The sequence below is a fragment of the Apteryx rowi genome, unplaced genomic scaffold (genome assembly GCF_003343035.1).
Source record: "Apteryx rowi isolate R43461 unplaced genomic scaffold, aptRow1 scaffold_626, whole genome shotgun sequence".
NCBI classification, from domain to species: domain Eukaryota; kingdom Metazoa; phylum Chordata; class Aves; order Apterygiformes; family Apterygidae; genus Apteryx; species Apteryx rowi.
The window spans coordinates 120,060-144,947 of record NW_020450901.1 but is presented as its reverse complement, the minus strand read 5'-3'; the positions used below and the strand labels follow the sequence as shown (position 1 = coordinate 144,947).

The following is a 24,888-nucleotide window of genomic DNA, read 5'->3' as shown; positions in this document are numbered from 1 at the left end:
GGTGAACAAGAGGTAGAGGAAGACCATACTGCAACTGCCTGAGTGGCTGCAAGGCTGGATAGTTTTTGTATTACTCTTATACTGCTGCAGGTCTGTTGTACAGTCGCTATGTGGATCCCATTTCTAGGTCTTTTTGGCTGAAAGGCCTCATGATTACATTTTCAAGCTGCTGCCAGACTGTTATGACCCAACAAGCAAAAGACTTGTCTCCAGCCTTACACTGCACACACGGCTACTCCCCAAAAGCTCTGACTTCCACAAAACGTTGCTGACCTGGCCAGATAAGTCGCATTCTTTGTCCAAATCCACGTACTCCTCCTCCTTGCTGAACATCCCCAGGCCAATCTTCAGGGGCTTGTTGTCCGGACTCATTTTGAACTTCAGTTTAGCAAGACTATCGAACAGCTTCGACAGATGACGGGACACCTGAAAACAGGCACCACAGCAGGGTCAGGAGCTGCTGATTCAGGGCAAAGGAGTATTTTACAGTTTTGATTACGCCCTTTTTACTCTTATGCTGTTGCATCCCTGACAACCAGTGTACCAGGAATGTAAACATGAAATGTTTTAAAACCACCATAATGAAGTTAGCACATGAGAGACAAAGGACTTGCCTCATGCTTTACAGTCAAACCATACCTCAATGGGCTCATTTCCGTTAGATAAAATGTCAAGCAGGTCTGCAGAAGAAACAAAGTAGAATCTGGGAAAAGCCAAGCGTTTTGTCTCTAGGTATTCGGCCAAAGCCTTCTCACAAAGGGCCAGTCTAACAGAAAACAAGGAAGAAAAGCTGCGGTTTAAAAACAAATCTTTTTTTTTTTTTTTTACTCCTTGCAAAGTAATTGTCACCTTGGGGAAGATGTCTCTTTGGCTGCTAGGGAAATTAAGCTCTTCTTTTGGCCTTAGAAGAGGCAGTGGAAATTTCTCCGTAATGCTTCATGGGGATGACTCAAACCTCACCTTTTCTGCAAGGCTTCTAACTTGTCATAGAGACCGGGTTTATTCGTTGCTTCAATTACRCTGGGAGTTTTCACTGCATCTGCCATTAATTCCTGCACGAGGAAAAATGATTCAGTTGAATCAAACCCACCAGTGGGTTCTCGAGGGGGTCCAGGGAGGGGCAGGTTACTTGCTTTGAAGTCTTTATCGATAGAGTCAAAACTCTTGGAGTCTTCCGGCAGCTGATTGCGGATGTCTTCGGAGCCGATGAAGATGCTCTCGAGGTGACTCCATGTTCGCTGCACCTCAAACCAAATGCTTATGACAGAGTCGGTGGTAGACAGCTTCTGTTGCCAGCTTGACACCTCCTGAAGGAAGAAAGCCAGGTACTTGGAAGTCATCAGGTTCTGCAGCTGCACTTGGTTGTCTTCCAGCGTCTCGATGAGAGTTTCGTCGGACTTGAGGAGCATGGTGCCGGTCCTGGCGTGGGGCTCGTGCTCGAACTGCATCGCCGACCAGGTAACGTCCAGGGCCTTCAGCACCTGCAGGCAGAGCATGAGCAGAAATGAGCTGAACTCTGCAGCTATCAAGGGGCGACAGTCCTATGGAAACCCCTCCGGAAAGGCAAGCCGAGCAATACGAGCATCTCGCCGGAGCACGTGCTCCGCGGGTGCCAGCCCACGCGTGGTCTTCAGCCCCCCGAGCAGAAACACAAGAGCTGAAAGTCGCAGAGCAGTGCCGGAGCACAGGCTTATCTGCAGTAACGGCGGGTACAACCCGAGCCGTGTTTGCTGTACCTTCTCCATGCCTGACTCTTTCACGGCTTTGTCCACGATGCCGCGAACCTCGTCCTCAAACTTGTGTAGGTTCAGCCGCAGCAGGTCAGCGAGGGTCGTGTCCTCGGACATGGTGAAGTTCACCTGGAGCAGAAGTGACGTGGTCAGGGGCACTGACACCCCGCGCAGAAACACCCAGCGGCTTGCCCAGACCAGCTCTCTCGTTAACACCTACGTTTAAAGAGCCTACACAAATATTCACGTAGGGCCACCTCTTAAATATGATTTCAATGATGTCCATTAATTTTTAAAGACTAATTTCTTTAGCCTCCAAGTCGGCCTGGGTCATGGTACTTTAGTGACTGCTTTATAAGAGCAAGAGGAGCAACTGCACGCCGAGTGCTGATGACTGCACGTGCTTGCACAGGGGCACGGAGACTTCCCCGTTCCCATCTCCTTGGGGACTTGCAGCTTGAGCCAGGAGCATGGAAACTCCCCTGTTCCCATCTCCTCGGGTGCTCGCAACTTGAGCCAGGAGCACGGAAACTCCCCCGTTCCCGGCTCCTCAGGGGCTTGCAGCTCGAGCTGGGAGCTGGAGTTTGCAGCTGCTTGCAGCCATGCGCCCATGGGCTGAGCTCTCCCAAACAGCCTCCTAGGCTTTGGGGAACGTGAAGAGATCCCTCTTCAATACCTCTGCCAACAACCAAGTGATTTCATGGCTATCTGAAAATCTGAATTATCTGATTATCTGAAAGGTCAGAAAATGCAGGGTCAAGGCTGGCAGCTCAGAGCTAGCTCAGATCCCTTGCACTGTTTCCTGTTTACCTAATAAATGAGTTGTTAACAAACACGCAGCATTTTACAGTGCAGCACAAATAGTCCCTAGAGCTGGTTCCTTAAAAACACAGAACCAGGAGGAATCGGGGTAGCTGTATTTGGATGATTGCTCCTTCTGGGCGCTGAGCACAGTGCAGCTGGGGATGGGCATTTTGGGGACCACAGCTGCAAAGGACCATTCCCAGCTCCACATCAGTTACTAGGAGTTTCCCTGGTGGCTGGAAATCTTGGGAACCACCTGGATCAGGCTGCCAAGAGCCTGCGGGCCAGAGCCAGGGCCAGGGCTGGGGTGGTGGTCCGGGGGGGAGCAGCGCAGGGGCCGGAGCACCTTGGCTGCCTGCATGAGCTCGTGCCAGTGCCGGTCCCTGATGGCCGGGTTCTGCAGCTCGTTCACCGCGCGCAGGGATGTGATCATGTTCTTCACGCTGTTGTCCAGCCCTGTGAATGCATCCCAGCTTCTCATCTCCTTATCTAAGCTCCGAATGTCTTTAGCAAACTTCTTAGACTCGATATCCATCTGCTCAACATTAATGTCCTTCCATCTGGTGGTCTTCCAGTCATCAATGCTGGTGTTAACCTGCGTTTGGGGGTACCTTTTCTTAGGCCGTAAAATCACCAGGAGCGCCTGTCAGCACTCCTCCCCTGCACAAAAAGAGCTGCATAACTACTGCCAGCGCACCCAGCACACCCGCCACGCCAAAAACACCCACGCTACCCAGTGCCAGCGCACTCAGTGCACCCGCCACGCCAAAAACACCCACGCCACTCACCATGCATCATGGCAAGCACGTGTGCTACCCAGCACCGGTGCACTCAGTGCACCCGCCACACCAGAAACGCCTCTGCCACCCAGTGCACCTGCCGCGCCAGACACGTGTGCTGCCCAGTGCCAACGTGCCCGGTGCACCCGCCACGCCAAACACACGTGTGCTACCCAGCTGGCAATTTATTAAACACTCATCTCTTACGGTGATGAGGCTCGCAGAGGAACTATAACAACTTTGCATCTCGGCTAACCCATGGTGCCCGCGCCTGCCAACAGCAGCTTGCTTTCCAGCCAAGGCTTGGAGGCAGCGCCGGTTGCCCTGCCCTGGCCGGGAGCCCCGTGCACCCTGCAGCTGTGGACTGCAGCAGGCGGCTACCGGCAGTCACCATCTGCAGACACGGGGCTGTTTTCCTCCACACTCCCAAGAGGCTCGTTTTGCGCATCCCCGTGCTCCTGCCTCCTGCTCTCCCCGTTGGGCTGGCTCGCAGACCCCAGCACGTACCAGGACGATCATGTCCCAGAGCTGCTTGAGCAAGCGCACTTCCTTGTGGCAGGCTTTGAGCTGTTTGTAGTCGGGGACGGGCACTTCAAACAGCCCCGCCGACGTGGACAGGGCTGCCATGTCGCTCTCCAGGGCGGCGATGCTCTTCTGTTGCTAGATGGAGAAAAAGAGAGCCTCAGCTGTGCCGTGCCGGGGCGGGCAGCGCATCCCAGGTGCACTGCCRGCAACCGTGTGCCAGGAACGTGCTTCCCCCTCCGGGACGGCTCCGTCCTTTGGCATCTGCTGCATTGCAGCAGGGGACTGGGAAAGCCACCRCTGCAGGGCCAGGYCCCCCCGGCGCGCTGGTCGCCCTTYTCCATCTGCCGGCCAGCTGCACCCCGTGCTGCAGGGATGCACGCTGCCGTGCATGGACCCTGAGACGGCGGCGCGCTGCCGCGTCGGTACTGCCCTCCGCGGGGGGCAGCCAGGCCGTTACCTTGTTCAGGGACTTGTACGGGTCCGGGTCGGTGTAGGAAAAGGGTGCGTTTTCCCGGAACTTCTCCCTGAATTCCTGCTGCCGGACCTGCGAGGGGACAGAGGGGCTGCAGTGGCGGGGAGGCAGCCGCGGGGAGAGCAGAGGGCTCTGCCGATGCCGAGGAGCCTCAGCGAAGAGCAGACGGGCTCCTCCTGCYGCCCCTGCCCCTTCCTGGACCCGAACCGGGCACCTCGAACTGCTGGCATTTCCTGCGGAGGATGTTGACCTCGTTGGCTTGCAGAGGCGCCACGTTCTGCTTCACCTGGAAGGAGAGCTTCTTGGTGTTGTTCCACTGCTCGGGGAGGTCCTGCAGCGGGGACGGAGGTCGGCATCGGGCATGCCGCGCGGCCGCCGGCCGGCACCGTGGCTGCCACCGGGCCGCGGGGACTCGCGCCCAGCCCCGGCCCGTGCCCAGCACCACCCACATGGAGCTGCTGGTGGATTTCCTCGGGCATCTCCTCGCCGTATGTCTTCAGCAGCGCGATCGTTTCCTTCAGGGGCTCGAACATGCTGTCCGTAGTCGCCTGCCTGTCTTTGACCCTCATCAGGTGTCCCATCACCTCCACCAGCCCATCATAATCTCCCTCTTGGAGAGGCTTAGTCAAGCCAGCATTTGCTTCTTTCATGAAATTTTCCAGCTCCTGGAGACTGAAAGACAGAGGATTGGGTAGTTCATGCGACCAGGCATCAGTGCAAAGGAATAAGAAGTCAAAGCCTGGTTGCTAACAACAGCCCCTATGAACGCTAGAGAAACGGTYGGCACAAGCTCGTACTCGGGGACTGGTGCTGCTGGGTACATATCTCCAGGGGCTCAACATGCTGGAGGTGCCCAGGGCCCTTCTCCCAGGCCCCTGCGCTGAAGATCTCAAGGCACGAGACAACCTGCTCCCACCCGTTCCTTCGCTACCCGGCACGCGGAGCCGTCTTTATATTCCCAGCGAAACGCTACGGCAGGAGCTGCTCTACCTGGTGGTGATGTGGTCGCTGAGGTGCTGCTGGAGCACGAGGCTCCAGCGCTTGATGATGTTGAGGAGCGCCTGCTTGAAGGGGCGGCAGTCGCTCTGCAGCCAGCCGTCRAAGACCTTGGAGGTCTCAAAACTGGACACCTCCTCATACAGCTTCTTGTAGGAGTCGATCTGGGAACCAGAGACGGTAACAGCCCTCGGCTGGGGCTGCCCTGGGCACGCCGGTGCTCCCTGCCTCCCTCCTGGTCTGCGTGGACGYGTCTCCCACCCCCAGGCCCCTGCCCTGCTTCACCCGGGGTCCCTCACCTGCTGTTGGAACTGCCCAAGAGTCGGGGGCACGTGGGGCAGGTACTCCTCCGCGTGCAACTCCAGCTCGTCGGGGGTGAGGGCACGGCCGAAGGTGAGGAACCGCTGCAGGAACTCCTGCGGGTCGTCCAGCCACAGGTAGGAATACGTCTCGAAGGAGGCCTCGTACTCGCTCGCTTGCTTCATGACGCTGACCACCAGGGAAACCACCTCCTCCTGCATCTCGCTGAGGTCCGCCATGTCCTCCAGGTCGGTCTGCGGGGCGGGCAGAGCTATCGGGGATCGGGTCCGAAGGGGACCCACGGCATCGTCCACCCGGCGGTGCACCTGCAGCATCCTCCACCTGGTGGTGGACCCAGGGCATCCTCCACCCCACCTCCGCATGAGCCGGGGAGAGGCCGACCCCCGGAGAGACTGACCTTGTATTTCAGCTTTCCCTCCACCAGCCGAGGAATGAATTTTGCAGACGTGTAGATATCCTTGAGCAGGTTTTCCACCAGTTCCAAGAAGCTGTTGTCTTCTCCCACCTCCATCGGCGGGAGGTGTCTCACTTGGTCATCGTACAGCTCCATGTGCGCCTCGAACAAGGGGGCCACGTTGGCCTGAAACACGTTAGCACAACCTGCGTAGCTGCCGTCCCCAGCCCGCCCCGGTCCCCTGCCCCATGCGCCGGCAAAGCGGGGACCCCGGCATYGCTCCGGCGTTTTCTACCTAGGGATCGCGCAGGGACCACTGAGAAGGGCAGGTTTAGCAACTTATTAAATGCCTGAAGAAACCAGACGGTTTGTCCCCTGTGCGACTAACAAACGCACTGGCACATCCCTAAGCATGGGCAAATAGTCACAAGATAAACCTGAACGTACATCAGGGACCATGTTGCTGAGCAGGAACTGTAAAGATTTGTGAATAAGTTTGAAGAATCCATCTAATACTATTTCATCTATATATTCTATGTAGTTCAGCCATTTCTCTGATGACTTATCAGCCTTAAACAGATCTGCATTTTCCTGCAAGCAGAAAAAAAGTATGCTAATATTTATCAACAAATATCAAGCGTATTACCCATTCCTGTCCAACACTCTTGCAAATGAGTCCTCTCCTAGGGCAAGTCGGGGGTTTCTCCTGCATGACCGTTTTACAGGCCCTTCTCTTTGTGTCAGCTGTGCGACAGCCAGCGATTGCAGCCACAGATCTCACCTGAGAAGGCAGCGAGTTCCTGCAATCCATGTAACGTATTTCCTGATCTTTTACAGGAGTTTCGTCTCAGTAGAGACTAGAGAATTGTACCCCAAACCTGAGCCCAGCACTCCCCGTTACAAACCACGTGAAAACACTAGTTTTCACAGTACTGCAGCATGTAAGCGTTATATACAATCTTCTCTTAAAGCAATTCTGATTAAAGCATCATGGGATGTTTCTCACCATCACCATATTCTGAATCGTTACGCCTACATCCCTAATTGCAGCGTAGCGCTTGTTTAAGTGATTTGTTTTCCCATCCAGGTCCAAGAGTGCCGTCTCCTTATTGTCTTTTCTTTCAAACAAGGGACTGGCTGAGCACTCCTGCAAAAAAGAAGGCAACACTCCTTTTCTGCACTTGGAAAAGAGTAATTCCCAGGAGGAAGCTTACCAAGAAGAGCATTTTTAGAGTGACTAGCAAATGTATGTTACCTCCATAAAGTGGGTGATATTTTCCACATTTAACTTTGCTTTCTGGATTCTGGTCTCTAAATTATACAAGATATCTCTCATCTCTTGAATGTACTCCATGACACCTGCGAGGAAAATTTATGTACAAGTTTGAGACAGATTACTTTCAAGCCAGGGAGCCTAAATCACAGCAAGCAGAACACAGGCACTTCAGGGCTATTTGCCACGGCAGGGACACGCTGCCGCCCCGAGACCTGGTTCACCCGCACGCACCTGGGCAGCGGAAATCTGCATTTTTGGGTGCAACCACTGTGCCGAGCGCAGGCGGGACCCTCTCGTACCTTCGTGGTGCCAGAACAAGGTCTGCTCTGCCTTCTCCAGCTGGGCGTCTACGGTCTCCAGCTCCCCGGCGATCAGCGGGAGCTCCACCGGCAGCACCGTCAGCTGGATCTGGGAAGCCAAAGCCCCTCCTGGTTGGTCCTGCAGGGCAGGGAGGGCACCACGCTCCGGCCTGGGAGACGCGCTCTTTTGGCTGCTGGTTTTGCAGAGGAATCGGGGCTCCCGCTCCAGCCGCACCACACGAGGAGGATGCGAGGGCACCGGCATCACGGCGGAAATCGCATCTAGCAACCGGCGCTCGCGCAGCCACCGCGACGGGCAGCGTCCCGGCATGCCAGGGATGCGCCTGGTGCGCTCAAACCACCCTGGGCTTCCAGGACCTGTCTCGCAGTAGCCCCCTTCTTCAAGGGGCTCCCAGCGAGTCCGAGCCTGGCTTTCAGCAGGGCAAGCGCTCCAGGCGTTGGATAGTTACTGCTTTTCCAGGCTGCCTCCCCCGGTAGAACTTGCCTTATTGTACCAGCCGACAATGAGGTCCAGATTGTCCACAAACTTTCGGAACATCTCATTCTGAGCAAAGAGGCTCTCTGCGCTGCCTGGAATATCCTTCTGATTCTGGAAGTTCAAGTACTTGACTTCCCGTAGAACTGCAACGAGCTGCAAGACACAACGACCAGAAACGATTTGTTAATAAAATTTGAAACATTTCATGAAAGCCTTATAAGAAAGGTAGATGATTTACATTCAGATGAATTATTGTCAGCATTGCCCAAAGCACAGCTCCAAACTGGTGTGCAAATGCATTTAGGTATCTGCGAGTGTTTTGCCTCAACAAAAGCATCAAACATAAAGAGGGAGCTGGGCTCAGGCAGCATCCGCTGCAGACGTGGACCTCCTCCCCAGCAGTGCCTTCGGACAGGGCTGCGTGAAAGTGCATGAGCACCAACCTCTTTGCCGAAGTTGACGCTGATGAGGGACGAGTCAGGATCTCTCAGTATCAAGGGCTGCTCCAGGTTAAACTGGCAATCTTGGTCGACTCTGCTTATCCACTCTGCGTAGGTCTTCTCACGGTAACCTTGCAGCAGCTCTATCATCTCGTCGTATTTCCCGGACACCAGCTGAGCTTCAGCGCTGGCCATGACACTGTGCAAGCCATAATAAATAAATTAATAAACTAATGCGGCAGGGGACGAGACCCACGTTGGGACCGATCCGCGCAGGGCCCGTCTCCCGCGGCTGAGCCTCGCTTACGGGTGGTCGATGGCGAACAGGTCCTTCCTGGGACCCTCCAGCCTCTCCTGGAGCTCCAGCGCCCATTTCAGCTGCCCGGCTACCGGCGGCATGTTTTTGTTGATGGGGGGGATACCCCCCGTCGACTTCGCGGACGCCATCTGGGCATCGTACATTATCTTCGCGTTATCCAGTTCAGTGTTAAACATTTCCAGCAGGGCTGAGTAATAGGGGGAAACCTCTGCCTTTATCAAAGGTCGTTCCAACAGCGATGAAAACATGTGCACCAACTAAAGAAGAAAGAAATGTGTTAATTTTTTTATACTTCAAAGTATCCACTGGTACAGTCTGCTGATATGGTCTTTCCCAAACACAAGGGTATGCTGTGCTTAGCTGCAGAAAGTACGTGTCTATCCTCTGCTTAAGCAATGAAACATTTTAGGGGGTTTAAAAAATTCCAGAGGGGTTGGCTCAGGGAATTGGTGAATTTTCTTTTTTCTCCCAGAAGCTCATTTCTGCCATGGCCACTTTTGTTCAGTAGATCCTCGCACATGGAAGTGAACACAAAATTGATGAGAAACTCCAAAATGTGGATTTATTTTTTAAATGGGAGAAAACACAAGATCTTCAGCATTTCCCATGGAAAAAAATTTGCTTGGAGTTTAAAAATCGTTGAACCATTAACCTTTAGGAGGTAAAAACATTTTGCTTTTTATGTCAATTACGTTTGTTTCTGGCAGAAAACTGTTTCATGGACCCATTTGCAACAAGCTCCAGTATTCACATCCTCGGGCTGCATCTTTCTGGGACTCCCATCTTGTCCCCCTGCTTTAACCTGCTGGTTGCTCAGAACGGGACTCGCACATTGAGACATTTGGCCTCTTTAACAGCTTTTGGCCACCGTTCATGCGTTTAACCTTTGTGCAAATTCACCCATTTCAGCTGGTTATTGCTGACCTGACGTGACCTCGCCCGGACGCCTGTGCCCGGGGAGAGGATGTGTCGCGCCGCGGGGGCACATGTACCTTGACAGCAGATGCCATGCTGCTGCAGTCATCGAACCCTTGGCAAAAGATGGTTGTCAGGCGCCTATCCAAATCCTGAATTTTGGTCTGGAACGCTGCAAAATCTTTATTCAATTGCTGTCAACAAGAACAAAATGATTTAAGCGGTGGTAGCTTCTGCATTTTAGTCCCGCATCCTTCCAGAAAGGCACTCATTTAATCGGAAAGGCACTGAGATGCTGTGATTTTTTTCTAAAGTGAGCGCGCTTGTTGCCATGGTGACAATTTTGCATGCAGGTCTTCTGGCTCGTTCTGCCAAGCAATTTTTTTTTCATTTAGCAAATGCATACATTTTCATATCAGCATTCGCTCACCTCTTCTGCAGGATCTAAGGGATCGTATTTGCAATCGGCAAAACCCTTAATGAGTTCGGAGACCTCCTCGTAGATCTGGAAGACCTGGCTGCTGAAGATGTTTCCTCTCACTCCTCCCAGCTCAACCTTCTCCAGCTTCAGAAACTCAATAGCCGTCTCGTACAGCTCCTGGCGAGCAGAAACACCCCTTGCGTGCGGCTCCTCCAAACCGCCGGCTCCGGCTCCCCGGTGCTCCAGGGCCACCGGTGCAGGTGCCGCGGCGCCCGGTCGGGGGCAACGCAGGGAGCTGCCGGGTGCCACGAACGTGCTGCCACACTCGCAGCAAGGCACGTGCTGGGCATGAGCCGGCGGCCACTGTGGCCAGCCGGCACCTCTCCCTCCCGCAGCCGGGGCCGCTGCTGGCAGCACGGGGTGAGTGCTCCGAAACGCTCTGCTGTCACCTTGATGGTCTTCAGCCGGTGCAGGAAGGCGTCCAACCTCCTGAAGGCGAGGGACGGGGGGAACTCCCAGAGCTGCGGCTCCTCGCCCTCCTGGGGGCAGCGGGGCCGTCAGGGAGCGGAGCCGCCGAGCCGCGGAGCCCCGGTCCCGCGCCGTCCCCCGCAGCCTACCGCGAAGAACGCGGGCATCAGCTCGGCGCAGCAAGCGCTGTAGGACTGGAGGAGCCTCTCTACGGTGGCAACGCTCAGCCCGATTCCTCCCAAGGTCTCCTCCATTTCTCCTTGCAAACCTTTCATCACTTCCTCGGGGTTCAGGAAGTTACGGGTCTAAAAAGGACAAGCGGAGCCGCGGGCTCTGGGCAGGCGGCTGCTCCTGGCACCCCGCGATCACCGCCGCTGTCCCCACCTGCTCTCGGGTGACTTTCCGTCACCCACGTCTGCCCCAAGCCCTCTCCAGCCCACATGGCGGCCGTGCTGGTCCCTCGATTAAGGGGCGTCTCTCAGTCATCTCAACTCCTCCCAGCCCGACCCGTGTCCCGCTCCGGCTCCGACAGCGGGAAGAGGCCGCGGGAAGGGGTCCGACGCCCGCCCAGCACTGTCGGGAGCAGGAGCCGCCCTCCTGCAGCCCCTTCCTGGCCCGGCGCCCTGCCCGGGGCGGTACCATCTCGATGAGGAGGTTGCAGATCTCCCGCAGGATGACGATGACCCTGGCGGGCGTGTTGTAGTGCCGGGAGCGAGCCCACACGAGGCAGAGCGTGTAGAGCACCCGGTCGATGCAGGGCTGCAGCTGGGGAGTGGTGCAACGTCAGCRYGGGGCTTTTGGGGCCCTTGGCACCGYGCTAGCAAGGGCCGTGCCRTGCCGTGCTGTGCCATGCACCCGCTCCTGCTTGGACTAGGCGGGCAGGATGTGCCCRGCTGTTTTGCYGTGCGTGACTTACCTGGGTGTAGTCTGTTTGCTCCATCTCCTCCAGCAGGATCTGGAGCGGTCGCAGGTGAAGGCAAACGTCACGGGCTTCCTCCAGACCTAGGTCAGAGGAGAGGTTCAGCACCAGCTGCCGGGAGGCTTCCCGGAGCCGGAGGGAGGCGGGTGCCGGGCACGCACCCGCAGCCACGTCGCTGAACACGGTCTCCAGAGCGGGCCAGTAGCAGCTGTTGGCCTTCTGCAGGATCTGGGCTATGGCGGCGACGCGGGGCGCGAGCAGCTGGGAGGCAACGGCGGCGGCTCAGCGCCGGGCTTGGCGCCGGGTTGGCAGGGCGGCGGGGGCCGGGACCAGTACCTGCTCGTTGATGCACTGCAGGTTGTCCAGCYGCGCGTGCCAGAAGTCGAACTCGGCCCGGGGCAGCGGGTGCAGCCCCTCCAGCAGCGGCTGCGCCGAGTCCTTGCTCAGCACGTCGCCGATCTGGTGGGACCAGTCGATGACGACGGTCTCGATGGAGCGCAGCAGGGAGCTGTCGGCAGCCGTGGACAGGCTGGAAGGCAGCTGGGTCACGCTCTGGTGTGGGGAGGGGCCCCCGCGCCGCCCGGAGCACCCACCTGTCCAGGACGGTGCTGGAGCCGGCCAGGCTGTCCAGGCGCTCCGGCAGCGGGAGCAAGGGCTTCCCCTTGATCTTCCCGCCCATCACGAACATCTCGTTCTTCAGCCGGTGGGCTTGTCGCACCACGTCGTCCACCACCACCCGGGGCCACCCCGCCACGTTCTCCTCGCTCAGGAGCAGCGGGTGGACCACCTGGGGGGAGACGGCTCGTCGGGGCGCCCGGCCGGCACCGTGGCTCCTGCGGCAGCAAGGGGGCAGCACGCGGCGGCCGCGACGACCCCCCGGCTCTGGGGCCGGACTCACCACTTAGGAGGGCTTTGGGCGGGCAACACCGTTAGCAGGAATGTTTATAGGACGTTTGAGCGAAATCCACCTGGTGAGACTCACCGAGCCGGCGCGGAGGAGGCGACCCCGGTGCCCGCAGGACCCACCTCCTCCACCACGGCGATGAGCTGCTCCACCGGCGCGGGGCTGATGTCGCCCACCAGCAGCCCGGCCTCGCAGTTGTCGCGGGTGATGTTCTCCCGCTTCCTCTTGACGAAGTAGACGCCTTTGCCCTTGAGGGCGGGCGGGAAGCAGCCGGCCGGCAGCAGCTGCCCCGCGGGGCTCAGCGCCAGCACGAGCTCCAGCGCGTCCGGCTTCTCGAAGAACTCGGTCAGGGCGGCCGCCGCCTCCTCGCTGCCCACGAACTTGGGCCACTTGTCCGGCTTCAGCCGCAGCAGCGGCGTTACGAAGCGCTCCATGAAGTCGTGCCGCTTGTCCGGCGTCGCCATCCTGCCTGCGCCACGCCGTGCCGGGACGGCCGCGCTGCCGGGTGGGAAGGGGCGGAGGCGTCGCTCAGCCGGGGATAACTGGCACCGTCAGCTCCGGACCTTGGCGCCGGCTGCGCCCTCCTCGCCGCCCGGCCCCTTCTCCATCCTTTCCGTGCGCTGCAGCCTCGCAGGGAGCCGGCTGGAGCGTCCCTGCCCAGCCCCACTGCCCCCAGCCCTCCCCGTCATCCCCCAACCTGCCCCATCGCCCCCTGCACCTGCCCCATGGTCCCCAGCCCCATCGCCCCTCTGCCCCATGGTCTCCTGTCCCGTCACCCCCTGCCAGCCTGCCCCATCCCATCCTGCCCTATTGCCCCACCACACCTGCCCCATCCCATCCTGCCCTATCACCCCCAGCCCCATCACCCCCAACAGGCACCGACCACCGTCCGCAGCCCAACCGACTCCAGCCGACAGCCGCAGCCAACTGCCGCAGAACCACGGAGCAACCGCTGCGGAACCCAGGTGCAACTGCCACGGTGGGGCCGGAGCTCCGGCCCTCGCCTCCCACCCAGGCTCGGCATCGCCGCTCCCCTCGTGCCAGGCAGGCGGCCGCGTCCCCCTCCCCTGAGCCCCACCGCCCCGGCGAGACGCGGGACGGCAGCGTCCCGGCAGCCCCGTCCCCGCGCAGGGTGGGCCGCGGCCGCAGAGCTGCCCCGAGGGCGCCCAGCCCGGCCCGGCCCCGCACGCAGAGACCACACGAGGGCCGAGGCTGAGCGCAGGTTCGGTGTTTATTTGCTGCAGATCCTCAGTACTAGTTTACAAGGCCGTGGCAAAAAAAAAAAAAAAGTTAGAATCAGAATAAAAAATTCCTGCCACACCGCCACCCTCCCGGAGAGAGGTCTCTGCACGGAACAACGCCGACATACAAAATAATCTAAAAGGAGAAAACTATACAGAAATATTTACACCTCTGATAAATAGACTAATACTGATCCAGGCGCCTCTCTCCAGGCCTGTGCGCGGCGGCGGGGGGAGCGGGACGGGACGCGGGTGTTGGCACGGGCAGCGGTGAGGCTCCAGCCCCGGCTCCCTGTGGAGCCGCCCGGGGCCGGGGCCAGGCCGGTCTCCCCTCGCGGAGAGCAGTCGTCYCAGCGCGGGCTGCGGCCGCATCCCACCGCTCGCCAACGGGGCTCGTGCCGGAGGCGAGATGGTGGCCAGCCCCGGCCGCGGGGAGCGCTGCCCCCGGGAGCGCGTGCCGGCAGCGCCCAGCCAGGGCCCTCATCTGGGTGCTGYCCCTTGCACCCCGCGGTGCCCGGGCAGCGCCGGTGCACGCCGAGGCGGTGACAAGCTCCGGCCCCAAACCCGCRGCACTGTGCCGCTCGGCACGTCCCCCGGCGCGGGGCACGGGTGGGACGGGAGCCTGGGACGGACCMGGCCCGCTACAACGAGGGCCAGGAGCGGTGCCCGCGCAGGGCCGCTTCCCCAGCCACCCTGTGCCCAGCGCCCGTCACCCCCCCGAAACCGCCGGCCGCGCAGACCCGGGACGGGGCAGGATGCCCCAAGTGCTCCAGGACCAAGTGCTGGGGGGGAGCCCGGCACGGGGCTCCCCGCGCTGCCTCCCGACCCCTGGAGCGTGCCTTCCTCCTGTGCGGTGCTGCCTTGGGCATCCAGACCAGGAAGGACACCTAACGTGCCCCCCGCCCGGCTCCAGCATTGCCCCCCGGCCCCGGCCAGGCCGAGCAAGGCGGGAGGACGGCACTCGCCCCCGGCCCTTCCCACGCGCAGACGAGCCCCGTGCAGACCGGGGGCGAGCGCCGGGGCTCCCTGCGTGCAGGGACCTCCCAGCTTGAGCCCTGCTCACGCCTACGGGGAGGCTGCTCTGCCCGCGAAGATGATGTCCTGGGGACGAGGCAGTTGCGGCATGGGGGGGGGCCAGACCCACCGAGCTGCCCGTGCCCCCGCGGTAAGGAAACTGCGAAGCTGAAGCTAGGTCCTGGGTGCGGAGGGCCAGGCTGCAGGGAGGCCCCAGTCCCGCAGTGGGCTTGCTCCGTCTCCGGATGCTCACGCTGCCAGGGACACGCCGGTCTTGCAGGGCCAGCAAAGGCTGCTAGTGTCTCTTCGTGGAGGACACCTTCTTCTTCCTGGCAGCCAGCATCTCRTAGAAAGGGTCCCTGCTGATCGCTGCCCTGGCAGAGAGAACGAGGGCCGCGTTAGCCGCGCAGCCAGCTGCAAGCAGCTCATCCTGGTGCGGGGCCGGGGGCAGGTCCCTCCGTGCCCCCGGGGACGGAGAGCCGCCGCTTCCCCCCTCCTCTCCCGCAGCCCAGGGGAGCACTGCCCTCCCGAGCGCGGGGAGGGCGGCAGCCGGGTCCTCTCCGCTCCCCGCCGGCCCCCGGCCCAGCACTCACTTGATGCACTTGATCCACTCCTCCTTCTCCTCGGGGGTGGGCGCGGAGATCCGGTACACCGTGTGGTTGCCTTCCACCACCCGCCCGTCCGCCTCCGTCTTGCAGGCCTTGATCACCTGGTCCTTGTTGTCGGGGATGTAGAGCTCGAAGCAGTTCTGGGGAGGGAGGAGACGTTTCAGAGACGGCCGCTGCCCTCCCAAAAGGGGACGAGGCACGAGCACGGGGGCTGTGGGCGCTCCCCTGGCGGAGGCACCCCCAACACCTGAATGGGGATGGACTTGCTGCGACCGTCACCCACTGCCCTGCGGCCCCAAGAAACATGCCGGTACCAAGCCGGGATGCCGAGGCAGGCGGCCCCGGCCCGAGTCCTGCCTCCCGGGTGCCGGCCTTGGGGCTGCACCCTCCCCCCGGCGCTCCCTTCTCCGCCACCCCGAGCTCCTGCCACCACCGAAGCACCAGGAGACGCGCCCCCCCCCCGCCCGGGGGCCCTGCGGGGCACTCACCGGCTTCTTGGAGTCCTCCACCTCGCGGATGCTCAAGTTCTCCAGGGGGATGATGCCCCGGGGCTCTTTATCCTGATGGGGCCAAGCAGGGAAGGGGGGCTTTAGCTGCAAGAGCCCCTCTCCCCGCACAGCCCCGTAGTGCTGCCCGGCCCCCGAGGTCTGCATCCCGCACCCCCGCGGTTGCTGGCACCCCAGTGCGCCGGGAGGCGTGCGGCCAGCCCTGCAGCCGCGCGGACCCACGGCGTCCCTCCCGTCCCAGCTCGGCGCGCCTCCRCCCCGGGGCCACTGACCGTCGTGTACTCGAAGTAGTACAGGCAGTTATCGGTGAGGATGAACCAGCGTCGCTTCCACGTCTTCACCCTGCCGCCTGGGAGCAGAGAGAGGCGGGTTGGGCGCAGCCCCCGGCGCTGCGGGGCCCCTCGGCGCGCRCGGGGCGGGAAGCGCGCGGGCACATGTAGGCTATGGCAGAGCTGGAGCCCACGACAAGGACACACAGGACAAACAAGCATCCGGGCGCCGGGCGCAAGCAGAGGCAGCCAGCCCCGCGGGCGCCCGCGCAGGCGCCGGGCGGCAGCAGCAGCAGCAGCAGCAGGCAGCACAAACCACGCCGGACAGGGCACGAGCAAGAGCGGAAAGCAGACGGATGAGGATGGAGGCGGAGGATGGCGGGAGGGCAGGGCTGGGCTGGGTGCGCTGAGCCGTTTTCCACCGAAAACGCTGATTCACCAGAAGCGAGAGYGCTTCGAGGAAGCGCGTCAGCACGGTCAGAGGGACGTGCAGCGAGTCGGCCTCGCAGCCAGGCAGCGCGGGGCTTTCTGTTTTGCAGCAACCGCTCCGGCTGGCGCCGGGCTCGGGGATGTTCGGTTTGAGGAAGTTACGTGGCTGCTCCCCCAAAAGGAGAAGCTGCTGCTCTCCCGGGCTCAGGGGCTGCTCCGGCAGCCGGGGGTGCCGTGACCGCAGGGAGAGCCCGGCTCCTGCTCCAGCACCCTGGCACGCTGCGGCTCTGGCGTCGGAGCGGGCGGGTGGCAGGAGGGGGCAGCATGGGCACACAAGCACCGCGGGCGTGCTGGGGAGAACGGGCTCCTCTCCCCCAGCCCAGCCGGGCTGCAATAAAAGCAGACCCCTCTGCAAAGCCCCCACGCCTCCTTACTGCCCCCTTAGCCGGGAAAGGCTCCGCACCCCAATCCCTAACGCCAGAGCCAGGGGGTGCCAGCATTTCCTAGGACAAAAAGGCCTTGCACCTCCCTGGAGCCAAGCAGCCCTTCCCATCCAAAAACCCAAAGAGGGTGCGACCCTCTCCAGCCCTGCGGCGCCGTGCCCACCCTCCGCAGCCCACGTCGGGCTCCGGCTCCCCCAGCCCTCGCCCAGGGCGGCGGGTGGGAAGAGGCCGCCAGGCGCCCGGCTGCGCAGGGAGCTCAGGGCAGGCAGGGCCTCCCGCGGCGCAGGGCTGCCGTGGGGCTGGCCCCAGAGCCGTGTGGCGCCCGCGAGCCGGCACAGCCCCGCTGACCGTGCCTGCCGGCCTGGCTCGGCTCAGCTCGACCCCCCGGACCCGCAGGAGGGCAGCGCCGCAAAGGGGCAGCCCACGCGGACGGCTCCCATCCGTGCCCCRCGCTCCTCCGCGCTGCACCCAGCCACCTCCAGGCACGCGGCGTGCCCGGCGCACGGGGGCTGGGGGCCCTTCCCGCGGACACCCCAAAACGCGCCCCAGCCGGGCCCCGTCCCCTTGCAGCGCCGGAGGCGAAGACCCCGCAGGGCCGAGCCGCTGCACACGCAGGGCGAAGCACAGAGGCGGCCGTGGCCTGGCCTCGGCCCCCGCGCGCGGGGAGCGTCCCGTGGGGCCGGGGCGGCTGAGGGGGCCGGCGGGCCTCGGGGAGCGTTCGGCGTCGAGGGAGCCCCACCAGCCAGCGTCCCTGCCCTGGGCGGCCGCGKGGAGCGGGGCTGCTCCCCTCCGGCAGGCGAGGTCCCCGGGGCGGTGCGGTTGGTTAGCAGCAGCAGCAATGAGACTAATCACCAGCAATTAAAAACGGAAAGGAAAGAAATCAATGAAGCTCCAGCAGTGTGAGCAGAGCGGGGGGAGAGGGGTACGTACCTCCTGGAGTTGGGGGAAGGAAAGGAAGAGCCAAAATCATGGAAACATACAAATGAGGGAGAAAAGAAAATTAAAAAAAAAAGGAAAAAAAAAAAAAGGAAAGAGGGGTACGTACCTCCTGGAGTTGGGGGAAGGAAAGGAAGAGCCAAAATCATGGAAACATACAAATGAGGGAGAAAAGAAAATTAAAAAAAAAAGGAAAAAAAAAAAAAGGAAACCCCAAAGAACTCAACCCCCCTCGCCCCGCGCAGAGGCCGCGTGTGTGTCAGCAGGGTGGGACGGCAGCGGGGAAGCCGTGAGGGGCCTGCCGGGGCGGCCGACGCGGCCTGGCTCGCTGTGGCTTTGCGGGACTGGCCTCCCCTCTGCGGGGGCACGGGGCGGAGGGCGCAGCCCTCGCTGCCCTGGCCGGGCCTGGGGACGGAGGGAGGCCCAACGCTCCCGACTGCGGAGCCCTTCGCTCGGCACGTCCCCCTCGCCGCCCCRTTAGGGGGCTGGAGCCGAGGCAGCCGTGAGCGCAGGGATGCTCCGACGTCCTCTCCGACCTCCCCAGCTGCAAACAGCCCTGGCACGGKTGGGAGATGACCTGCCCTTGCACTAGTCCCTTCTGCCAAGCGAGCGCTGGCTGGCTCAGGGCCGGGAGAGGCAGGTCTGGGGCTCTCCAGGGCCCCCCACGTCCTCCCCGCCGCGAGCGGGAGAGGCGGGCGGCTCTTGGTTGAACACCCAGCACAGCCCTGCCTGGCAGCGGGCAGCGCTCTGCTCCAGTCGGAGCATGCGGAGGCATAAGGCCCCTTTCCAGTCCCGAGGGGGTGGCAATACAGCAGAAACACCCCCCAATTAGAGGACGGAGTCCCAACCCTCGCAAGAGCCCCAGGGGAAGGCCACTGCCAGAACCTGCTCCTGCCAGCACCCGCCTCCCTCCCCCTTTCCTCACTCAGCCCAGGCAGAAAATTCCCTAACAGCTGCTGAGATGAGAAGCCACAGGAGCCAAGGCGTGGGGCACGGCTCGTGGTCTGCGGGAGCCGGGGTGCTGCAGTGGGGCCGCGGGGATGCCATGCATGCTGCCTGCATGTGGAGCCGGGATGCGGAGGTGATAATGCTGTGGGAAGGTGAGGCAGGGACCGGTCTGTGGCATGGAAGGGGGACGCACGCAGCCTGGGGGCAGCTCGCCGTTCRCTCCCTGGGGCCTGCTCCAAGAGGACGCGGCTGTGGCTTGGTGACGAGAAGGGCCTCGTGGTCTCTGTGCTCTGACACCAGACCCCGTTACCAGCTCTGCACCCCAGGACTTGCCCATCCTACAGCGGGCAACGCCGGCAGCATCTCCCGGGAAGCCTGCCTGGCCACACCGCGGGGCCTGGTCAGCTGTGGCTCCGGTCCTGCCGACAAGCCCAGGGAAGACGGAGGGCTGCTGGACGTATGGACGCTTTCCCTGTGAGCTGAGCCCATGTCTGCAGCCCCCCGCCCCTCCGCAGAGCCACGCTCCGGAGCTGGGCCGGAAGGCTAGGTGCAGGCAGCCCTGGCGCCTGCTCCYGCTTCCAGGCAGGTGGCTTGCACCCATGGCCCAGCTCCATCCCCAGGGGAGAGTTTGCCCTCCCCAGGCCACATCCTCCCCTCTGCCAGAACTCACCTAGCTTCAGGAGCCAGCCCTCCCGGTCGGGGTTGAAGAAGGTGTGGGTGAGGTCATTGCCGTCATCCTCAGGGATTTTGAAGGGTTCATTCTTGATGCTTTCATAGAGATTCTGATACAAAGACACACGGCATCACCTCTGCTCCTCGGGAGCCCTGCGAGAGGCTGGCTCTGCACCCCAGCCCCCGGCCCTCTGCACCCCGTCCCTCACCCTGAGCAGCTCCTCAGGTAGGTCCCCCCCGTCGTTGATGCCTCGGTTCATGGCAATGAAGCGCTCCGCCGTGGGCTTGTCCTTGACGTTGGGGTTGTGCAGGCTGGTGTTCAGCATGATGATGGCAAAAGAGAGCACGTAGCAGGTGTCTACAGGGACAGAGGGGGAAAGTCAGCTGCAGTGCCGGACGGCTGGGGAGAGGGCGCTGGGGCAGCCCCTCACCTGTGGACTGGAAGACCCCGGGGTTGCACTGGCAGTACCGCTGGGCGAACGCCTCCATCATCCGGTCGATCTTCTGAGCCTCCCCTGGCAGCCGGAAGCTCCACAGGAACTGCCTGCGAACAGCGAGGTGTCACACTGCTTTAGGGGCTCCAGACCCACAAGCCCTCCAGCCCTGCTCACGCTGCTACGTCCCACCACAAGCCCTTCACCCGCCTCCCCAGCCGGGGTGCGGGCGGTGCCGTGCGGGACACGGCTCAGCTCCCTGCCCCTGCCCCAGCGCCTCACTCACCGCAGGGCCTGCACGAGGTTGAGGTCGGTGAACTCGTGCAGCTCCACGAAGGCATGCAGAACTTGGATGTTGAACTCATCCCTGCGGGAACAAAGCCAGGACATGAGGGATGCATGATTAGCCAGTCCTGTGACCGCCGAGCTGCACAAGGGCCCCATCTCTCCCTGCTCTGTCCCAGACTCTGCTCGTTTGTGGGTGGAAAACCTACAGCTATGCCCCGGCCCTAGCCCTGGGCTGGTTTGCACGCACCGGCCTTCTGCAAGTGCCAGCTACAGATCAAATAGCCCACCAGCCAGCCCTGGCACTCAGCAAGGGGCTGGCATGAAAGGCTTGTGTCACAGAAGGCCAGCAGCCCCATGTCCTGCTAGGGACCTGCAGCCAGCCCCAGGCCCTGCCTGTGACCCCGTGCCTGCACTCAGCTGGCAGGGCTGCCCAGGAAGCTCAAAAAGCTGCTGTGTCTCATCTCTCAGGTTGTAACCCCAACCCTGGGACACCCTCGGGAGACCCGTCCCTGGCCCAGCGTACCTCTCACCCAGGTAGTCACCGATGGCTGTCTTGTTGAGGCCCTCCCCCTTGTAGAGGAACTGAGCGATATCCTCGCATGTGTTCTTCAGCAAGTCGTTTTCGATCAGGAACTGGATGCCCTGGAGCAGTGCAAGAGGTGCTGCTCTGGGTCTTGCTGCTGACCCCACCAACCCACTCGCCACCTCCCCAGCCACTGCTCCCGGGCGCTGGCTCTGCCCCCAGCTCAGGGAGACGGCCAGGCGCCGGACCACGAAGCGACCAGAGCCCCCAGCAGTGCCCCATCCCTGGATAGGCCAACGAATGCCTTTTTGACATGGCCCTGTTTGGAGCCTGGTACTCCACTCCCCGCCTGGCATACCCCAGCAGTACCTTCTTGGGATCCATGTTGAACTTCTTTCTGCCCATCGCCACCTGCTTGTTCCTCTGCATGTTTTTCCTGCAAGGCACAAAGCAGCTCTGAGTGCTGAGGAAAGACCTGGCTTCCACCCGCTCCCTCACCCCTCGGGCAGGGCACTGCAGGGAGATGGTCAGTGTGGACACGAAAGTGCACTGAGCTCCTTCCACCGGCCCTGACCCCCCAGCATCGAACCTGGACCCAAACTGCAGTGGGCGAAGGCAGCACACTGCGCTCCACGTCTCTGCCCAGCTCCGTAACAGGCCAGCACGGAGCTGCTGCCAGCCTGCTGGGCCCCAGAGCAAAGGCGCCGCCGAGCCAAACTCACGCCATGCAGAAAGGGGTGCTGGGCACAGAGAACATCCCCACGGGACACCTCTGCATGGGGAGAGGCTGGGCAAGCCCTGGCAGCTCGGCGCGGCGGAGCCCTGGGGAGAGCAGCCTTTATGCCCCAGTGGGGCCAGCGTGAGGGTGATTGGAAATGACGCTGCGAGCCAGCTCCCGTCAGCTCTCAGGCCCCCTAATCCCATGCTGGCACCGCCGGCACCAGCTCAGAAAAACAAAGTCAGACAGTCTCTGTGGCCAGACAGGGGCTGAGGCTTGGAAAAACAGACCTCTGGATGCAGCAATTCAGGCTGGGATCCTGTTACCGCATCAAGGAATTAAGAGCGCCTGGGAACGCCACCCGCACCAGCCTGCGAGGGATGGGGCGCGCTGCTCGGCCTCCCGGCGGCTGCCGCGCCGAGCGGGCAAGCTGGCGCTCAGGGCCAGCATCACTGCAGGGGAAGGGGCTTGGCAGAGGCCCCGGGTCTGCCAGGGACCAGCTGCCGCAGGGGTCCTGCGATGGCAGAGGACTCACCTCTCCTCCGTGGATCCCAGGTTCTCGATCTCATTCGTCACTTCTGCTATCTCATCTTTCAGCCGCTGAGGGAAGAGACGTGCGCTGAGACAGGAGGTGCCTCTCTCCCTCGCAAACCCACCAGCCACCCCCAGCTCTGAAGGCAGTGTGGGGCCCAGGAGCTCCCTCCCCTCCCACATCCAAGAGCATGCAGGATACCCCCATGGACCGGGACTCAACGGAGGCAGGAATGAGCCCAAGGGCACCCTGCAGGCTGGCAATAAGAGCCAGGGATCCGAAGGCCAGGCCTCCCAGCTGTGAGACAGGTGCCCTGGGGCCATTCCCCATCCAGAGGCCCAGACAGACCCTCTTTCCCTCCTGCCCCAAGCACTGCCCTGCGGCTGAACCAGTTCCTGGGGCATTTGGCAGTGAGGGAGCTGGCTGCACCCTTTTGCTAATCCCCCTGCAGCACCACTGTGCAGGAAGGAAGAGATTCAGAGGTTAACAAAATTATCTCCTAATCCCTTTAGATCGTGCCCAGCATATGGCAGTAATTAGCCTCTGTTGCCTTAATCATGGACATGACTGATGAGTGTCCCAGATGAGCATTGACCTCGCAGTCATCAACGCCACCRGGCAAGGCGCAAGGGAGCGCAAAGCCCAGGGCTCTGCAGGGCACGAGGAGAAGCCACTGCTCTCTCTGCCCTGCAGGACAGGCTGGTTGCCAGCCGGGGCCTATGTCCCCTGCAGGGATCCTCTCCCCAGCCTGCCAACCCCGGGCCCTGCAGCAGAGAGCCACCGCTACGAGGAAGCAGGGGGACGGATCACGGGCTCCCTGCAGCAGCTGCTGGAGTCCACCCCATGGGCCCAGCTCTCCCCTCCCCGCATTTCCAGCAGCTCCAATTTTCTGCTCCAGAGATTCCAGGAGAGCATCTGCAGGCTGAGAGGAGCAGCAGAGCTGGCAATGCAGGGGGACAGGAGCAGAAACGGGAGCTAYGGCTGACCCACACCCCAGCTGCAGGGCCTGCTCCTGTAAGGGCTCTGCGGCTCTCCGGCACCCTGCAGCAAGCAGGGCCCAGACCCTTCCAGCTGTTTCCCCATGCTCCCCCCAAGGTCCCGCTCCAGAGGCCAAGCACCAAAAGCCGGGGCTGGGGTAGCCCAGCAGTGCGAGTCCCACCAGCAGCGTTCCTGAGGAGGAGGAAGGAGTTGCAGCACACTCAGTTCCCAGCTCAGTACCGTCCCCTGGGCCGAGAGGCGGCTGGCAAACACCGCAGAGGAGAGCCAGAGCCCAGCACGAAGGGAGGAGGGAGCAAAGCAGGGGGTTCCCCACAGCTCCAGCCCTCCGGGCCAGCACATCCTCGGTCTGGGCCATGCAATGAGGCCACAAGGGTCCCACTGAGCAGCCAGCCCCACAGTCCATCCCTTCCCACAACACTCCTGCAAGAGACAGCAACGCGACAGGTACAGGCAGGACAGCCCCGAGCAAGGCAGCCTCTTCCCCCTGGCAGGGCAGAGAACAGCTTGCTAGGCCCTTGAGTGGTTTCTCACCCTCCCCCTTCCCAAGAAGCAGGTAAAAGACCCTGAATGGGGATGCACGTGGTCCTGCCCAGYGACACATGCCACCTCCCATGGAGATAACCCTGAGCAAGAGGCTGCCAAGGCAGGGCAGCCAGGGACAGCATGTACCAGGAGGTCCCGCGATGGCCCACAGCACCCCTACCTGTATGTCAGCCAGCAGCTCCTGCTTGCGGCGACGGATGTTCTCCAGCTCCTGGCACTCCTCCGGGGTCAAGTCACTGGGCACTGAGAGGGGACACAGTCAGGTTAGCACATGCGGCCTGCAGAAACCATCCCTGGTCACAGCCAGGCTGCGAGCCAGGCTCCCCGTGCACGTCCACGCGCTGCCCTCTGCTCTCAGCAGGCAGCCTGGTGCCCATCATGAGTGTGGATGTGGAGCTGCTGGGTCACCGGAGGACGAGGGGCAGCAAACAGCCCCTTCCAGGCCCCRTACAGCAGCGCAGGGGTTGCCAAGTGCCCCTGCCGGCACGCGAGGAATGCAATGGCCACGCGCATTCCTATCGCCAAGCAGCGAGCGGCTGCGGCGCGGCGGGGGAGCGTGCTCCAGCCTGGCACTGCCAGATTCCTGCTGATTCAGCCAGCCGTGGCTGGGGCGCAGGGACTGGCGTGCTGGACAGGCGAGAGGCAGCCCCGAGGCAGCCCCGCCGCCCGCCAGGGCCGGAGCAAGGGAAAGGGCTGCCGAAGCCTGGCTGGCTGCTCTCCCTCGCCACGCACACCCCCGCTCAGCAGGGCGGTGCGATGCAGCCCCCGGGGACCTGCTCCAGCCCTCCCCGGCAGCGCCAGCACTGCAGAAGGCAGYGCTGGAGCTGGGGGAGGAGAAGGGGGATCCAGCCCTGGCAGAGAGCAGCCAGCAGCCCCGAAGGGGCAGCAGTGGGAGTCCGGCACAGGCGGTCTCGAGGAGGGCTGCGAGCTCTGGACACAACAAGGGCCCATTGTACCACCGCCTGGACAAAAAAACCAAACAACAGGGCTGCAGCTTCATGCTGTGCTGTGGCTTTCATGCTGGGGCAGGAGCCTGCAGCTGGGGCAGAAGCCAGGGGCCTGGGCTGGGCAGGAGCCAGGGCAGGAGCCAGGGCAGGAGCAGGGCCCCCCAGCTGGGGCTGGACAGGAGTCCGGGGCAGGAGCCAGAGGCAGAAGCAGGACCCCGAGCTGGGTCTGGGCAGGAGCCCGGGGCAGGAGCATGGGCTGGGGCTGGGCACCAGCAGAAGCCCTGAGCTGGGGCAGGAGCCTGGAGCAGAAGCCCCAAGCTGGGGCTGGGTGGTAGCCTGGGGCAGGAGGAGGGCCCC

General features: G+C 62.0%; 2 protein-coding genes across 3 annotated transcripts in view; both read right to left on the bottom strand.

The window, feature by feature from the left end:
* DNAH17 (dynein axonemal heavy chain 17) overlaps positions 1-12,945 on the bottom strand; it is a 39,958-nt gene extending 27,013 nt beyond the window's left edge. Inside the window, 30 exon segments of the mRNA XM_026084134.1 lie at positions 274-426; positions 640-766; positions 961-1,052; positions 1,134-1,481; positions 1,737-1,859; positions 2,881-3,129; positions 3,821-3,973; positions 4,296-4,382; positions 4,525-4,641; positions 4,760-4,982; positions 5,301-5,470; positions 5,606-5,860; positions 6,025-6,207; positions 6,469-6,612; positions 7,028-7,168; positions 7,277-7,380; positions 7,597-7,705; positions 8,102-8,248; positions 8,539-8,734; positions 8,843-9,111; positions 9,847-9,963; positions 10,200-10,367; positions 10,640-10,726; positions 10,808-10,963; positions 11,298-11,423; positions 11,575-11,660; positions 11,739-11,838; positions 11,914-12,129; positions 12,182-12,364; positions 12,604-12,945. Of these exon segments, the coding sequence (XP_025939919.1) occupies positions 274-426; positions 640-766; positions 961-1,052; positions 1,134-1,481; positions 1,737-1,859; positions 2,881-3,129; positions 3,821-3,973; positions 4,296-4,382; positions 4,525-4,641; positions 4,760-4,982; positions 5,301-5,470; positions 5,606-5,860; positions 6,025-6,207; positions 6,469-6,612; positions 7,028-7,168; positions 7,277-7,380; positions 7,597-7,705; positions 8,102-8,248; positions 8,539-8,734; positions 8,843-9,111; positions 9,847-9,963; positions 10,200-10,367; positions 10,640-10,726; positions 10,808-10,963; positions 11,298-11,423; positions 11,575-11,660; positions 11,739-11,838; positions 11,914-12,129; positions 12,182-12,364; positions 12,604-12,945 (4,971 nt within the window).
* Positions 12,946-13,694: 749 nt separating this feature from the next.
* Positions 13,695-23,827, bottom strand: CYTH1 (cytohesin 1). Of its 2 annotated transcripts, XM_026084121.1 has the most exons (13): positions 23,745-23,827; positions 22,046-22,110; positions 21,162-21,228; positions 20,793-20,911; positions 20,268-20,348; positions 19,979-20,091; positions 19,757-19,905; positions 19,546-19,657; positions 18,037-18,039; positions 16,123-16,199; positions 15,833-15,904; positions 15,330-15,484; positions 13,695-15,110 (listed from the first exon to the last, which is right to left on the bottom strand). In XM_026084121.1, exons 3-13 carry the CDS (start codon positions 21,219-21,221, stop codon positions 15,032-15,034), a joined length of 1,020 nt encoding a protein of 339 aa, XP_025939906.1. In that variant the 5' UTR covers positions 21,222-21,228; positions 22,046-22,110; positions 23,745-23,827; the 3' UTR covers positions 13,695-15,031. The 2 variants fall into 2 exon arrangements, with proteins under 2 accessions (XP_025939906.1, XP_025939905.1); XM_026084120.1 differs by lacking the exon at positions 18,037-18,039.
* Positions 23,828-24,888: the final 1,061 nt, after the last annotated feature.